The 13,628-nt window shown below is 31.1% G+C and overlaps 1 protein-coding gene across 1 annotated transcript in view; it reads right to left on the reverse strand.

Annotated features, from left to right (window-relative positions):
* LOC126780667 (uncharacterized) overlaps positions 1–13,259 on the reverse strand; it is a 55,610-nt gene extending 42,351 nt beyond the window's left edge. The window contains exons 1-2 of the mRNA XM_050505297.1: positions 13,076–13,259; positions 2,423–2,601 (exon numbers count right to left, since the gene is read on the reverse strand). Coding sequence (XP_050361254.1) covers positions 2,423–2,601; positions 13,076–13,259 — 363 coding nt within the window. The remainder of the gene's footprint in view (positions 1–2,422; positions 2,602–13,075) is intronic.
* Positions 13,260–13,628: the final 369 nt, after the last annotated feature.

Here is a 13,628-nt window from a genome sequence, read left to right on the forward strand (position 1 = left end):
ATAAATAATGTTCGTCTCTTTATATATAAATAAATATCTATACTTATCAATATCGAAGTAATTCAAGTTTTAGTTTAAGTAATTAAATTGAAAATAAATTAAATAATTAAATTGAATAATAAATTTAAAAAATATATATTTTTGTAGTAAATGTTTTATTTGAAATTTCAACACTGTTTCATAAAAATAAAAAAAGTAAACGGAACATGAAAAAGTTTAAAAATACGCAAAAATTAAATTTAGTTGGAATTGTTTATTTAGCGACATTGCTGTTGGGAAAACTGTAAACAACTATTCCAGCTATTTCATTATTGCAATTACCATAAATGTGACGTTATTTTAACATTTATTAAAAGACAAATATGAAGATGAGTTTTTTCGACGATACATATTTTTTATTAATTAAATATTTATAATAAATATTTATGACCTTGTTATTTGTAAAATAATATGCTGAACTATTTTTATTAACACAAGCTTTAAATGTATTAATTGGCTAAAGTATTTGTACTACGTATAATAATCAATCGATCCTGTTTTTTTTTTTCGAATATAGTCATAGAAAAACTTTGAAATGATTAACGATGTATATAGTATGATATAAAGACTATTTCTTGTCATGTCCAAACGAGAAATTGTCGCATCAATAATAGTGAGATTAAGATTTTTATTTTATTACTTAACGATATAAAAGGGTAAATAATTTTCCTTATTCTCTTATTATATACGTATAAAACACTGTTATTGCATAATTTATTCAATATTCTCTTCCTTATAGATGAAAACGTAGATGAAACTTACTCTATCAAAGATCAAGTTTGCTTAAGCTCAACTTTCAAGTTGGTGATAACGGGCGTAGCGCTCGAGATGACGTTAACTTGTAGAAACTGTAGCTTCATATAACTTAAATAGTTAATGTCATTGCATTTTAAACTAACAGACTGTTGTTTGATTCTAAGTTTACATTTACTTAATTATCTTTTTTTTTATATAGAATAGGAAGGCGGACGAGCATATGGGTCATCTGATGGTACGTGGTCACCAACGCGCTTAGACATTGGTATTGTAAGAAATGTCAACCATCGCTTATATATCCAATGCGCCACCAACCTTGGGAACTAAGATTTTATGTCCCTTTTGCTTATAATTACACTGACTCACTCACCCTTCAAACCGGAACACAACAATATCAAGTACTGCTGTTTTGCGGTAGAATATCTGATGAGTGGGTGGTACCTACCCAGACGAGCTTGCACAAAGCCCTACCACCAGTTAAAATAATTAAAATATTTTCAACAAGAACAAGTACCGCAATGATCATGCCGCTGATAGAGATATATCCGCACAGTCTTACTTTCGAAACAGGAATTCAAAAATATATATTTATAAACATCATTTCGAGCAATTGAACGGATCACGGTCCCCTAAGCAGCGTGGGGTCTATTAACATTTACCTACTACTATTAACCAAGTCCGGTTATCCATTCGTTGTTCTATCATTACATATTATAAGTGACGATTGCGTTATGCGTCACGAAAGTGACAACGGTATAAATTGTTCAGCCGTTATAATTAGGTATTTCACCGTATATAATGCCTAATTTATGAAAATGGAAGCACGTAATACTTGTTATGTGGGCACGCTATATATACTTTATAAATCATTTTTATTAAATAAAACCTCTTTTTTTAAATACCAATATTTAAAAAAAGAGGTTTTATTTAATAAAAATGATTTATAAGTACCAATATTTTGTATAATTTTTAATTATATATATAATTTATTGTATAATATTATTTTTATAATTATTATCAAGTAAATTGAAAGTGACGCTTACACGTAAACATAAGAACTCTTTTTAACCGCAATTATTTGGCTCTGGAGTATTTTCGAAAAATCAATATTTAGTTAAGGAATATCAGTACAAAAAGTTAATTACGATATATAACTCTAGAAATATGATTTTTTTTAAAGTGTTGGTCTCCTGTAAATAATCTTAGGAGTTTTTGTTCGTCCAAATCTGATTTGAAGTGACTTGTATCGTTAAAGCACGGTCTACGTTTTTGGGAACAGATTTTGGAAAGTTATCTCATTGATGGAAGTCTTGGTGTACAACGAATAATACTTGACAAATTTCGAGTTTGAGTTCTTGGTCATTAAGCGCGTAACTATCTCTTTTTTTCACCATGTCAGCTTATTTCATAGTATAATTATATTTTTGTAATATAAGAACAATCAATTAATGCAATGGTACCGTTGTTTTTTCTGTTATTAAAGTAGTGTTGTGTATCGGCTTACCCAACAGCTATTGCCATGTAGCAAATTTAAAAGGAAATTGAGGATAATATGGAAAATTGATAATTATTAATTTCTAGGAAGTAAAGAAAAAAATTGTTTTCTGATAAAAAAATTATAACTTACCTGATCAAGAAGACTTTGTTCACGTGATTGAGGAATGCGTGGGGAGTCGTCATAGCCGATATCGTGAGGCAGGAGGAACCTCGGAAGAATATAAGCCGTGAGGAACTCGGGTGGCAGCGGTAGAGGCACTCTTTGCCTCTGCGGTCCCGGAAGTCCCTCGGGCGGAGCATTGGTAGCTACTGAAAAATAACTCGGTTGAATTTCAAAGGTCAACAGTGCAACAAGTTTTAGTAAGTAGCCAAACCCAATTTATATTACGAAAGTAGTTGGTTTAGTTGTTAGTACAACCACGTAATTACAGCTAAACGGAACCGGTGAAATCTGACACATTGATAATTAAAATTAATTTATTTTATTTAAATACTATCTCGTACCGATATGCAAAATCGCATTAAATACTACACAACAAAGTACTGTGACTTGTTTCAGGCTTTCTTTACAAAAGCAACTTGAAATTTGTTGAAATTAAGCTTTTCATATTTTTGTTTAAAAATATTGCCGAGCGATACATTTTAATTAAAATAAGTGTTCGTTTTTGGTTGATGGAATCAACACGTGGAACACGTTTAATAAACATATAATATAAAATAAGGTTAAAAATATTTCATTATTTATTTAAAGGTACTACGGCAAACCAAATAAGTAAAATTTATACATGTAAAATATAATGATTCTTTGCTTGTCTGATTTGCATTCATACCATTTATCCGATTAAATTGACACTTCGTACACGCAGGCCAGGACTTAGAGATTCAAGGTCCTTATGCACTTTGACATTTGAGAGCCACGAATAAGAAGCGGTTAAAGTCAAATTATATTATTTAAAGCTGATTGCGGCCGACCTTGTTGGCATAGACGTAAATCCAGGGCTGGTGACACGCGAATTTTTCCAACATAACACTAACCACCTAATAATAATAATGTCCTGCAGACCGATTTCAGCCACGGTAGCCAATCTCAAGAGAGATTAGTCGACTTCGCAGGACATATTATAGTGCACAAGTGTGTCCGCAAACACAGATGCTCTCTCTATTCCCCAACTCTCGTAATCAGAGGGGACAGTAAACACGACCGACACAACCGGAAAGAGACAAACAACAACGAGTGACCTATCGGATAATTACTTACCAAATAAAATTTAAGCAACCATGACAAGCAAGCTTACTATAAAAATCTTTCTCTGTAAATTAATTAGCGAAGCTTCTTGCGTCATGTAAGTTTCATTAGATCTACATAGAAAACGCAATCTTGTAGCTACTTTTTAATAGCAACTGCTTTTAAAATAATTTTTGCTGTTACACTCGCTGTTCAAAACCCGCACCCCTTATAAACTTCAAGAAATATTTAATTTATAGTTCATTTTTAATCCTCTTAGTGTTTTGTACTGGTTATAAATGAATGCATTTCAACCATTAGACGTTCATCATCTTTACCCAGACGTTTGGATAACATTTGGAACTATAATTTTGGTCGGACCAAGTTAGTATAAATATAAATGTAATAGACATATAACATAAAAATTGTATTCTGCGTAAATGCGATTAAATCACATTTTATCCAAGAGTAGCATTGAAATATATATTTTACGATAATTCTCAATATATAACGATGATTATCTCCAACGTCTAAAATACTTTTTATGTACTTATATATTATGTAAAATATTTTCGTAATAAATATTCATACACGTAATAGATAATCGGCTTATAAGATTCGAGAATAAATCACTTTACGTTAGTACAAATTAGTTCATCCACAACCAGTCCGAATTAAATCACGTTTCATTCATATAAATGTACAACGACTTTATATAATAAATATAAGGGAGAATTTGATAGCTACATATTATATTACTATACACGCTGTCTTTTTTTATATTTATACGTTATACTTGGTGGTAGGGTTTTATACAAGCCATTCTGGGTACCACCCATTCGTAAGATATTCTAACGGCAAATGGCAATACTTATTGTTGCTGTTCTCGAACGGTGAGTTTGAGTTTGAGAGCCAGTATAAATATATATGCACAAGGGACGTAACATCTTCATTCACTAGGCTGGTGACGCATTTGCTATGTAAGGAACGATTAATTTTTCATACAGCGTCTATGTTTTTGGGCGGTGGTAACTGTGTAGTCACCTTCAGGTGGCCGATTTGACCGCCCGTCTAACTTTTTTTATTTTTAAATACCGGTGTATTTTTTTAGCAGTGGCCACATTGAAAAAAAGACACCCTGCAATTCTAGGTGGCATTTCAAGAAGACTTGGGGTCAAGGCAACATAAAAGTATGAGATTATCTGTCAAGCTGTTCTCAGTACTCCTGGGAGTTATGAGTTAATAGTGTTTTTCCCGTGCCTCAGAAAGCACGTAAGCTTGTCACATGTCTGAACTTTCTCCGGTTGTGTCGGTTTGACATTCTGTCTTTTCAACCGAGAATGCATACGTCATACTGTGGCTGCACAAATTGTTCACTATAATATATTCTAAGCAGCGAGCAAGTCCGTTAAGAATGGCCGCTGTGCCCGATCTGACAGAAGGACTATCCAATCCATCAATCAATGAAATATGTACGTTGAACATAAAGTCCTTAAAAATGTAAAATGCCGTGTAAAGTGATAGTGACAGTGATAGCATGAAAAGGACAAGTCAACGGTTGAAATGTAATTTCGCAAAACGCAAAAGAGTCATAAAATCAATCGCAAGTGCACATGTACATATGTCCGTTACAAGTGTGATAAGTACAAATGCAACGCTCATCAAATAAAAATTTGCTAGGTGAGAACTGTTAGAAGAAACTCAACAACTTTTATTGGTTCCAGCCGAATTTTAACCTAAGGCCTCGATATGCAGCTTTAGACGCTAGTCAATAGATCACCGATTTAATTGTTATATATATATATATATATATATATATATATATATATATATATATATATATAGATAATAGGTATAGGTCATAAATAGTCAATAAGAACTCAATATAAATAAAACAATCTCTTGTTGCAGTAGAAATTAATTACAATTTAATTGCAGAAATTGTTGATTCTCAACAAAGAAAATTAATAATAGAAATGCTATTCAGTTTCTTTTGACTAAGTGTATTTCATTTAGAAGTAATTTTCTTTAGACTGTCACATTCTCGATAGCTGAAACGACTTGAGAAGTGTCTAATGAAAACTTATGGAACGGTACCGCTGTCTTGCACAATTTTTTATATGTTTATTAAATAATTATTGAAATTTTTGAAGTGTTTGGATATTGAAAGATATTTATACCTAATATAGTAATAAAAAAATAAAACGCGGGCAAATAAGCTTTATTTCGATATAAATTTAATTTACTGTAACAAGATACTTTAAAATGCATAAGATTTTATTAAAATCAATACGTTAGTACAATATTATTAAAATTATGTTTCTGTGATTCGAAGTTGTATAAAATGCTATAAAATTTGCCATAAAAAACTTCTCCGTATTGTGGTAGAATTAGGCATGTCCTATGACATATTTTTTAAATATCTCCTTGATCTTGGCGCTGTTCGGCTGCAGAACATGAGGTCTCGGTTTTGAATAACAGGTCGGATATATAGAAGTTAAATTACCAGATTTACTTGACTTGGCTTTTAGAATATAATGGACATTTTGTCTGGGCACACAAAAGAAATAAATACAATTAAAAAAGAAAGCATAATTATGAATAACAAACAGTTTTTATATTTGATTTTCATAACAGTGTGACGTCACAAACAGGACAGCGACTCGAGCCTTGTTGGCAAAGTACATTCATACATCAGTACATTATATATTATATTCATTCAATATAAAAACTAATATCTCTTTATTAGAGCAACAGAAGCCAAAGCAACAGTTTTATTACAGTTATTTTCAAATATTATGGTAAATACACAATAAACAGAAAGGCGTACATCGCGACAGTCGATTGACTGCAAACCAGTCTCATGAATCTGCAAACCACTCGGGATGAACGTGAGATTCGGTTTAGCTCTGATCGTAGGCGCCACGAGATTTCCCGATCTGTAGAGACAAAATCCGAACGAAAACAGCGCTTAGCTGATGACTGCAACTGTCACAAAATCGTACTATCGTAATCGTATTTGCTATTTCATCTTTATTGTACCGACATTATTTATATATTGCGTTACGTAGATATAATGGATACCTGCGTATCAGAACAGAAATGTGTGCAAGTATATATAGATTTTCGTATCAAATCAATCAATCGGTATCGTTATCGTGTATTCGGTTCTGAGAGCCAGAATAATTAAACTGGGACATTTCTAATGTGTCACATAGATACGTTATTCAATTTTCAGGAAGGGAATTATAACGATTTTTGACCCGTGCTATGAATATGTTTCTCGAACCGAAGATCTTGCGTTCAAAAGCACACTGATTTAGTGAATTCATTGCAAATCAATTGTTTTATTGAATATATTATTAGAGATATTCGTTACATATTCAGTTTAAGAGGTTAGAAAGGAAACACTTAAATGCTGCTGACCATGTAAATATGTTTTTAAGTTCGAAGTTAAGTTTATCCAAGGTATTTATATGTTTGTTTGGATGTCATGGACAGAATTATGCAATAATAATATATAATTTTGATTCACGTGGAACATTTTTCAAAACCGATTTAGATTTAGAACCTAATTTAATCTTTTACTTATTAAAAGTATCAGGACTAAATTAGGATAGGACTTGGTTTGGATGGGTAGAGGTATATAATCACTGTATCAAATGCTTTCGAAGCTCTGACTGTTTATTTTATATCGATATTATTTTAGATAATTTGCAGTTTTATTAATTAAGCATTAAAGATAAGCAGTAGTAATCGCTCGCTTAACATGATCTGCCAAACTTTATATTTGTTAGTGCAGAGTTACATTAGCTACGTATTATATACCGCTTGTTTACATACATTTACAGTTTAAATAATTTTAATAGCTTTATTAAATAAAACACAAATACATGCTTCGCTTTGTTGGTAACATAAAGGTATTACTATAGAGGGGCTTACGAGAGCACTAACAATTTTCCATTGAAACAATTGAGCGCCGCCGTTCCATTTAATAAATTTGAAATGTGTAAAAACCAAGTTTCTTTTTCAGATATTAATATGTCTATATAATAAGGTGTTTATTTTGTAGAATTTAAGTTAGAGACCTGTGAATTCATTTGATAGCATAATTTAGTTTTATAATACATTCTGTATCTTAGTAAAAAAGGAATGACACACATTTATCCATTTTATATAGTTGTAATTTTAATATAAGTAATAAAAAAGGAATAAAGCATACAAATATATTCTTTTAGATAAATCAACAGATAAAAAAAATGTATCTTGGATGCTGCTACTAATAACAATATAGCATCAAGCTTACTATCAAAACCAGATTAACAGATTAAGTTACCTCGCATACACTTGACTTCGAAGACAATAAGGTCTTATAATCTGTTTGAATTTGAGGTGCAAACAAACAGAGTAATCAATAAAGACAATTATCAAATACTGATGGGACTGAGGATTAAGTCCTTTTTATATTTAGCGAGTACTGGTTTCAAATTGCAATATTCCACTAAAACATTGTAATGGTAGGTTAAAACGGGTAAGTTGCGCCAGGTAAGTATGAATATAATTTCCCTTAATTATTTTGGTGTCTAACAAATATTTTGATTTTCAATGAAAAGATCGACTTAACTTGGTTATTTTTTTACTTTTTTATTCTCTTCTGTCTTAAATTAATAAGTAAGAGAAAATAGCCAAATTAAAATCGAATTTCCAAAAAAAGAAAGATCTGTTTCAACTACAGATGAAACGAATTACAAAAGTTAATAGTATTTTTTACGAAAAGAATGAAAACATTCGAATGAAACTGTGCCATAAGTCAAAATTAAATAGTCAAATTGCGATCAATTTTTAGATGAATAGTTCTAATTCGAACTTCGAACAAATGACTTTAGTTACGATTTTTTCAATTATTTCATGTAGAAGGAATAAAAGTTGTATCACCAAAAAGTACTGTGCCATCCGTCACTAAAAAGAAAAAAAATAACCGATCAAACCTAAATGAACAAAATACAACCGATTTTGTAAAAAATGGTTCAAAATGGAGGACAGACGACTCTAGTTACGATATTTATTAGTATTTCATACAAAAGAAATTAAGAAATTAGTATGGAGAAAATAATAGTTAACATACAACTGCTTTTCGAAAACAATGGGTCAATTTCGACCACAGACGAAACAAGTTACTTATGTTATTTGAATTAAGCTATGCCAAGCAAGAAAAACAATTAATTTTCACCCGATTTTCAAAAAAATGGATCATCTACGACAACAGGCGAGAGTAGTGATGCCAATTTTCAATATTTTTTGATGGAAGGAATGAAACTTTTATCATATAAATCAAAAATCAAATCCTTTCATTGGATACACCACTCGGATATATTCGCTTACTATCGCTTATTCATCCCCTCTTCCATACCCCATAACTATTAAACGGCTGAATCAATTTTCTTCAAATATAGCCTAAAACACTCTCGATTAAGAATTCTTTCATAAAACCTAAATGACAATCGGTTTATTTATTTGAGAGTTACGATCACATGCAGACAAACAGAGTAGACAGAAAAACAGAGATACAGACAAACACTTCAGTCAAACTTATACCCCTCGTTGTGCGTCGGGGGTTAAAAATAGATATCGAAGAACATCGAAAAAATAGTAAACGTAGAAAATTAATCATAGATATTTTTTTAGAATTTCAGTTTCTTATTATTAATAAAAACATAAATCGAATTTATCAAATAATAAATCAATTACTAATTACACTTTAATGCGGCGGATAAAATTGGTTTGTAGATATCATCTTTTAATTCTTTAAAATATCAAAGTATACTTGTTCGCTACTAGGTAGTATGCTCATTTATAACATGAATTCCGAGATTGTGCAGTTGTGGACATTTCAATGCCACAATATTAATAAATTAAAAAACGTGTGTCTTAAAAAAAAGTATATTTTTATTTATAAGATTTTTGTCAAACCACATTTAATATACTTATTTTAAGTGCCGCTATTCATATTTATTTGAAGTTTACTTTGTAAAAACACCATACTTTAAAAAAAAAGTTACCTAAAAATCCCGTGTTTGCAAATAGACTATGACTTGCTTTTGAGTGCAAACCTCTCCGTCCGAAATACGAAAACAATAGACCAGCCATTCGATTAGTAGGGTGCTTTTTCACAAGCGTGCTCTATTCGTATAATAAATACAAGTTGAATTCTACGGAAATAGTTTGTTTTCATGTCTTTTTAAAAATCTGAATTTGCGGGTCTTACTGTACCAACGATATACATTGGTATATATATAACCGTATAAATTCCATAATTCAGTTTTGTCACTTGATAAAACAAATTAAAATTATAAGTATTTAAAAAAAATCTACATGATACATGACCGATAGGTTACAAACAATCTTTGCTGTTTCTGTATTTCATTATGTTGAGATAAGTAAATTAATAAACAAATATTTAAAATGACAAATTGATAATATTTTACATTTATACGTCAGTTAAAATAGTTGTTCTTGTATCTTTTATACGATACATACGATTGTTCTTTTGTTAGTCGAGTACCTTTTTCAAGAACATCACAGCTTTTGTATGTGAGAATTTCTTTGAGAATGCATCTTTTGCAATCCCGTAAGCTTATTAAAGTATCTTACAAAGAAATTCTATGCAAAAGATTACGTAGGCATGTTATTTTCAGGATAAATATTGTTAACGAAAGCTATTTTTATTAAATTATATTATTTATAAATAATAAGGAAAGTTACGCTTATTATACAGAACTATTTTCGTGTCAATTTTACCTTTTCAGAAAAGACTAATTTAATATGCCATGCCGTGGATTATTATGTCAAAGTGCTTAAGCAAATATTGCAGTGAAATTGTTGACTCTCGAACTATGAGAACAACTTTCTGGATTTGTATAACATCGTTCATGATGGCTTATTAAAAGCAATAGTTCGGTTGGAACTAAAATTTGCATCAACTTCGCTTTGAATAACTTTCATGTCTGAAACTCGACATCAAATGAACTAATTAAGCAATTATACGTGTAATAAAACTGAACAACTGTGATAAATTTATAAAACGAAAGTATTCTATAAATCCAAATCCGTCTCTTTGTACGCAGCGTGTGGAAACCATATAAATGAATTCAATTGAACTAAATGTACACGCATTTATATACTTTAAAATGTGTCAACATGTATAATGGATATTTTTTAACTTGTTCAGTGACATAGATCACAGGCGATAGTGAAAAAGTCTTAAAATATTCTCTTACATAATATCAACACTTTGATTCATCATTCCAAAACCATAGAAAAGGATTCAATAAGACTCGGTTAAGTAACAAACACATTTTAAACTAGGTCACCATGTGGGGTACTTTGTATTCGTTGAAAATACAGCCTAGGAAGTAATGAAAAACTCTCGAGTCCAGCTCGTCACAAGCAGAGATAAATATTTTTATATTTAAATAATTGTGACGTGAAATAATCTATTCGAAGCTTAAGTTGAAACTTTGCAATATTAACAATCGAATTACTTATCTACTTTACATTTTACTTCTACGCAAAAATAGTTTTCTACGTAGGCGTGATAATAAAATTGTAATAGCAACGTTTTCTACGTAACAGACTCGACTTACACTCTAAATTATTTAAATGTCATTATTGAACCGCTAGTCTATTTATAAAAGAAACGCCTTTTTATTGTTACCCGTATTCTATGCGTTCGCGCATCGTTTATCTGATTTGAGACCACAAATATAGTTTATTACACTTTCGTAAAGATTTAAAACTTTATTATATACCTATTGACATCTACAATAGCTATTTTACATCGATAGGTAGCTATTTTCAATGTATTGGCCTCTGATACAATTAACATACCAAAATTGCTTTTTATAACATTAGTAATAAGAATAATGGGATTTGTGAATTCTCATTGCATTATACTCTTAAAGTTTTATGCTGTTATTTTTACTTCTTTTGTGATACTACGGATTTTATCGAAAACCGGAAATTGGGGATATCGAATAATCTAGTTTGATTTTTTTTACGAAGAGACGCACGCAGTTTTGTACGCATTGTGTGCGACTGTTTTATAACAGTTTTTTTTCTTTTAAATGAAATCGAAAGGACTTGATCCGTATTCTTAAACGCTTATCAGATTAAAGTTTGATTCGTGACAAATGGTTGCGTCGTGAGTTAAAAAATAGTGTTCTCTTTTACATATTGCGTCACAAACGTTTTTTTTAAATCTCTTAAAAGCTACTTTTTTATAATAGCTTGCTTTAACAATATTAACTTTAACAATGGTTACTGTTAATGATTGACGGATTTCGCTTCCTGGTAAAACAAAAGCTTTTCATTTTTATTCGATTTAAATTCCCAGTAATATTTTCTACATTGATATTGTTAATAGGATATATTATTATACTATACTAATTTTAAACGGGATTTTTATGTACTGTGTAGTTTTTTGCAGTCATATTTATGTTCTTTAATTGTTTAGTTTAATCAGATATTCTACCGTCAAACAACAGTACTAGGTATTGTTGTGTTCCGGTTTGAAGGGTGAGTGAGCCAGTGCAATTACAGGCACAAGTGACATAGCATCTTAGTTCCCAAGGTTGGTGGCGCATTGGCGATGTAAGCAATGGTTATGGATGTAAGTGATGATTCTTACAATGCCAATATCTATATTATCTCTCTCTAGTTCATATTTTTTCTCTAGTTGGTGACCGCTTACCATCAGGTGGCCCATTTGCTCGTCCTTCCTACCTATACTAAAAAAAATGTATATTTACTAATAAAAAAACTTTAAAATTATCTCTGCGGGTTTGACTGCGGTTTGATTATATAGTTTACTTATGTACTTACTATAAAATATGCCAAGGACCTTCCAGAGCAGTTTTTATAGACAATGAGGGTCTGATTATGACAAAAAAAAATCAAGTGACTATTTGTAGCGCAAACAGCTCATAGTTATAACGTTCTAATCAAATACTGATTGTATTGGTTACGTTTATTAATTTATGGATATTTTTTATGAATGATGTTTTACGTGTAATATTAATATATAGTGTTAATTATTTAATAATATTTACGTATTATGTTAAGTACCGCTCTTATCTCTTTACGCAATTATACCTATTCTACAAGCTGTCAGTTTATACGCTGTTTAAGTTTTGTGAAATGACAAAATACATTTTTAAATAAATTGACGGAAATACGATTTATAAGTTTTTTTTAAATCACGACAGCAATTACATATCATACTTCGATAATAACCCAAAAAAATCTTACAGATAATGGAACAGAATTATATTAAAAAAAATAAAGCTAAAATAAAAATAACCGTCACCGTGAATATAACGCTGTTCAAAGTTACAAAAACTAACAAAATCATATGTACAAAGCGTAACAGGTGTCAGTCGCTCGCAGACCCGTCGAATAATGAAATCTCGCTATAGCTTGTCAAATAAAAGTTTTTAATCGCACAGCAGAAAAAAAGACCTGTAATTTCGCGACTACATAAAACTTTTTTTTTTTACTTACCAGGTGGGCGGGCAAGCGCGCACGCCAGCGCCGAAGCGACGAGCGCCAGCAAGGTGTGCATGGCTCGAAGTGTCGTGTACACTGTGACGATGTTTACTGGTTTTGCAACGAGTCCTGTCGCGCACTCGCGCACCGATCGATACCCGCCCACATGATAACCACCGATTACCAAACAGAATGTCATATCTCTCATTCCAGAGAATAGAAGCAATCTAAGTCCATTGAAATAGATGTTATTTTACGGACTTAGTATCTTCTTCAAATAAGCATAAAACAGGATTGTGCATCCGATATGTTAGTAAACCTAGAATGACGACCTTTTTTACAGAAGCATAAAGCTCAAATTTGAATTTCTCGAGATAGAATCTACATAAGGCTGAATGAAATCTTAGTCCTTAATGACGTGCGTATCCCTGGGTGTCATGAGATAAATATTCGTCAACACGATTGTGTTAAGCTAGCTTTCCGTTCGCGGATATACATGTTCGCATGTAATATATGATTTGCTTAAATAAGTATTTATTAAATATGTTTAAAATGTATAAGTACTAAG

This window comes from Nymphalis io, chromosome Z (genome assembly GCF_905147045.1).
Source record: "Nymphalis io chromosome Z, ilAglIoxx1.1, whole genome shotgun sequence".
Taxonomy (NCBI): domain Eukaryota; kingdom Metazoa; phylum Arthropoda; class Insecta; order Lepidoptera; family Nymphalidae; genus Nymphalis; species Nymphalis io.